This window comes from Primulina huaijiensis, chromosome 9 (genome assembly GCF_012295235.1).
Source record: "Primulina huaijiensis isolate GDHJ02 chromosome 9, ASM1229523v2, whole genome shotgun sequence".
NCBI lineage: Eukaryota > Viridiplantae > Streptophyta > Magnoliopsida > Lamiales > Gesneriaceae > Primulina > Primulina huaijiensis.
Window position 1 is genome coordinate 15,201,244 of NC_133314.1, and position 4,869 is coordinate 15,206,112.

At 36.1% G+C, this 4,869-nt stretch overlaps 1 protein-coding gene across 1 annotated transcript; it reads right to left on the minus strand.

Moving 5' to 3' along the window:
• Positions 1-2,446, minus strand: LOC140984164 (subtilisin-like protease). Its single transcript, XM_073451404.1, has one exon. It carries the CDS (start codon positions 2,347-2,349, stop codon positions 106-108), a length of 2,244 nt encoding a protein of 747 aa, XP_073307505.1. The 5' UTR covers positions 2,350-2,446; the 3' UTR covers positions 1-105.
• Positions 2,447-4,869: the final 2,423 nt, after the last annotated feature.

Below are 4,869 nucleotides of genomic sequence, written 5' to 3' on the forward strand. Positions count from 1 at the left end.
TATATTGAAATATTAGATTTAAAGAAATTGTGGCATTAAATGTCAATGTTATAATAGTTCAAACAAAACAATTATTCCAACACTTGACAACCAATCCAACAACCCTCAAAGGAAAGAAACAACAATGGGACTTGTAACAGAATGGATAGCAGAAGTCCATGTTAGAAATCCTTGGACAATTGTATTACTTGCAGCCTCCGGGGATCTGTCAAATCTCACTTGATAAGTCAATTTCTGATTCGATCCCGAAAATCGAAGAACCTTGGGCTCAACATTCACAACAGCACCCGGCAATCCAACTGTTTCCACTGTATAAACTGAATTCGCATCGCCCACGTTGGTAACTGTTCGGGTGTATGTTTGAGTAGTTCCTCCGAGAAGTGCGGTCCCAAGAAACACAGAAAATGATGGATAATTCAATTCTGCTTCTGGGATGCTTGAAATCAGTGAGCACGTTACTACCCGATTCGCAATGTAACTAACTTGTTGATTTGTGTACCCTAATCCGCATAAGTACGGTAGGTAATCTGCTGGGATCAGGTCGTAAACGAGGCCTGGATCGGTGGCCTTCAGTATGTTTACGTGACCGGAACCGGTGGCGAAAACATTGGCGGGGCGGAGAGTTTGGTCCTGGATTAAGGTTCTGTTGAGATTCACTCGATCGGCGGAGGTCATGATGGCGGACTTGATCGCGGCTGGAGACCAATCGGGATGCGCGTTTTTCAGCAATGCTGCGATGCCACTGAGGTGAGGACAGGACATCGAGGTTCCAGAGATGATGTTGAAATTCGATTTCGTGTTGGTGTTGTTTTCGACTGATTCGTGCCAGGCGGCGAGGATGTTGGCACCTGGGCCAATGATATCTGGTTTCAGGATCCCCGGGCTGGCCGTATTTGGACCTCTGGCGGAGAATGATGCCACCCTGGGGGCGCTGGTGTCCCCGATTATCGTACCCTTGAAGGAAATTGTGGCGACTGGTGTGGTTGCTGAGTTTAAGTAGGTTTTTACTCTGAGCCCGTCGTCATAACTGAGATGTGTTGCGGGTAGAACGTGCGATTCCGAAGAGATGGAGTAGCCTTGCGACTGCTGGTTGACTAGAATCATGGCAGCCCCACCGGCGTTTCTCACAGCCCTTCCTTTAGCAATTCTTCCGATCCCGCCTCCATTGTCGCATAACACGACTTTCCCTTGGACATCAACATTCATTAACGATTCGGGAAAGCAAAATGTAGCATTTGGGTCTGTCGAAACAATTCCAGGATAAATAAGAGGCAAGAATGTTGAGCCAAAGCTTGCCGGTTGATAGTTGGATTCCCCATCTAGCTGTTCGTTGTTTCCAAGCACTGCAGTCGCCCTGATTTTTCGATCGATCGTGCTGGCTCCAACCGTAAGAACCCAAGGAGCACCATTTTCAATAGTCCCAAGAGAAGGGCCTCTGTTTCCTGCAGAGCAGCTCACAAATATCCCCTTTTCCATGGCGCTAAACGCCCCAACAGCAACGTTTTCATCAAAAAAGTTTCTTGCCGGCCCGCCTAGAGAGAGCGATAGGACATCAACCCCATCATCTATAGCAGCATCCATTGCAGCAAGAACATCACTCTCCGAGCATCTTCTCTGACAGACCTTATAAATGGCAATATGTGCAAGAGGAGCTATTCCAGCAGCCGTACCGTTGGCATTTCCAAACACATTCGCACCACTCACAAAATTCCCCGCGGCAGTGCTTGCCGTATGCGTGCCATGCCCATTGTCATCATACGGTGTGCCATCACCTATAGTAAAAAATCTCGCTCCGATGAGCTTGTTGTTACACACAGAAGTATTAAACTCGCACCTCCCCCTCCACTTAGCCGGCGGCGGCGGCATCCCTTCGTCGTTGAACGACGGATGATTTGGGTTGATTCCTGTGTCCAACACGCCAATGATCACACCTCTCCCATAATTGGAATCCTTCCAAAACCCCATGTTCTGATTCAACCCCAAGAAATTGGGAGAGTGTGTTGTGTGGAGAGGGATAGTTTTCTGGGGCCGAGCCGACACGAATCCAGGCATCTTCTCCATCGCTTTCACCTGTGCCGGAGACAATCTTACTGCAAATCCTGTGAAAACATTGTGGTAAGAATATATGATGTGGGGATCTTGGTTCGAGTTCGAATTCTTCGTCGTCGGCAAAAACGAGTGGTACCATCCTTGAAGATCATTCAAGGAACTACTCAAACTCGGCTGCAGGTCGAAAGGCAACTCAACATGAACAATATATGTCTCAAAATTACTTTCTTGAGCTCCTATACTTGATGCATGAAGATTGAATGTGAATACCAATGTAAGAAAAAATGCGAGAAAACCCATGATTGAAATCTTGGGAGGGACACAAATTCTTGGAAGAATTGAAGAAATTTAAGTGATAATTAGATGGAATCTTAATGCATTGTGATGGATTTTTCATGTGTAAAGCAGTTAATTTATAGTAGTATTCAACACGGTGTGGAATATATCAACCGAGTGTAAGTTGACCAAGACTAAGTTTCGATTTTTTTTTGGTTATTTTATTTTTTAAAAATGTTATGGAATAGGTCAATATCTAATTAAAAGAGAAATAGACTTTGGGGCCTACGACTTTTAAGCACCACTTCAATTCATGCCTAAAGATTTTTTTTTTTATTGGTAAATCAAAATTATATTACTCAACAGCAATTTTCTTCTTTTATTTCAATAATTTTATTCCTCCACATTAAAATCCATCTCAAATCCCAAAAATCGTTTTATTCCGCTTAAGTTCTCCCAAGTTGAACTTGATAGTTACTACCTATCATACGGTTTTCTAACTCAGCAAAAATTTGTGTGAGACGGTCGCACGAGACGTATTTTGTGAGACAGATATCTTATTTGAGTTATTCATGAAAAAATATTACTTTTTATGCTAAGATTATTATTTTTTATTGTGAATAGCGGTAGGGTTGCCCCGTCTCACAGATAAAGATTAGTGAGACCGTCTCATAAACAACCTATTTTTCTAACTTTCACTTCTTTTTTCTGGTCGTTCGCCATTTCCTAAATAATTTACTTTAAACCTACTATTCCAGTTGAACTTTTGATTTGTATTCAAATCAGCTTTTCCAACCAGTTGTATCTAAACTAATTTTCACAAAAATAAAATAAAATAAAAAATTTAAATAGTTTAAAAAAATATACAAGTATAATTTATATCGTTTTAATAGAGTAGATAATCGTTAATCTTGTTCAAATTTTGATTGTTACTGATTATTTTTGTGTGATGAAACATAGTTGTTGATGGTTTTGTTTCCTTTGCTTGAACCGATAAATTATCTGTTCAATAATATGTATTAAATTTTATAGATTTTATGTAAGCATGACCAAGAAATTGAGCATTATTTAATAATAGTATTTTTTTTTTATTTTTTTTAGTATATTAATAATTGTAAAATTGGTCCCAAAAAAATGGACTAATTATTATCAATCGGAAAATTTCAAACGACAAAAGATAAGGAAATTTCACATCAAGGGCTATCAATTCAATTCAACTACTACTGACTCAATTTCTTAATTGTTTCAATTTCATTATTCCATATATACTTTTTTTCAGAGAGTTTAAATATTTTTTAGAATTTGAATTAATGTTTTTAATCGACCCTTCTCAGATTCCGAATTATATACAATGCTCGATCTGTCAGAATTTAGCTGGGAATCATCGGAATTAATGAATATTTTTATTTTTCAAAATATAATATTTTTATTGTTTAAAATGATGATTTTCAAATGCGTTAACTCTAAAAAAAAATTGAGCATACTGAATCATCTAATGATTTGGTGTAAAATAAAATATACACGGTGACAAAGTAAGATTAAGTTAAAGTAAGATTAAGTTAAATCAACTTTTATATACAAAAACTCTAAGAGATTGTTCAATAGATCAATTTTGTGAAACAAAACTTTTATCCGATCTGATTTATGAAATATATTATATTTTATAGTAAAAATATAACTTTTCACTATAGATCAAATCTAATTTAATTATTGATGTTTACAACATTATTAATATATATTGGGTGTGGAAGGGATGTCAAAATCAGATCTGACTCACCAACCCAAAATAGTTCAACCTAAAAAAGTTAGGTTTGAGTATGGGGTTTTCGGATTCAAGTCAGGTCGGATTGGACCCGATATCTGACCTAAAAAATAATCGGGTTCGAGTAAATCCGGATTGACCAGAAAAATTTTATTTTTTAAAAAATAATATATAATTAATAAATATTACATGCATTTTTATATATTGTATGTTTGAAAATTATTAATTGTATATTTATATCATAAATTTTCATAATTTAATATTTATGTTGTATATTTTTATTTTTAAACAATTGTTTATTTGATTAAGTAAATATAATTTAATTATCTATAACTATATTTATAAATTTAAAATTTTATTTAATTTTTTTAAAAAAAAATTAAAAAATCAAAATCAGATTGAGTCGGGTTAGTTGGGTTTGAGTTGTGAGTTTTCGAGTTAGTTCTGACTTTGGTTGAGTTCAAGTTGCGTAATTTTTAAATAGTTCTATTCGTCAACGATGATTATGACACACCAATCACAGGGCTGACGACAATTAGAGATAAACAAAAGGTTGAGGATACTATAATAATATTTTTTTAGAGTTGAGTTTTTAAACAGATGATTTGGATAGTTTTGCAATATTTTGATACAAAATCCTATACTAAATAGTGCAAATGACTATTGACATATCAAAATAATTAGATATGTTATGCAAAAAGTAAAATTTATGGTAAAAGTAAAAATATCAAACTCTCAAAATTTACCAAACTACACACTTTATAAATTAACTCCAACTTTCT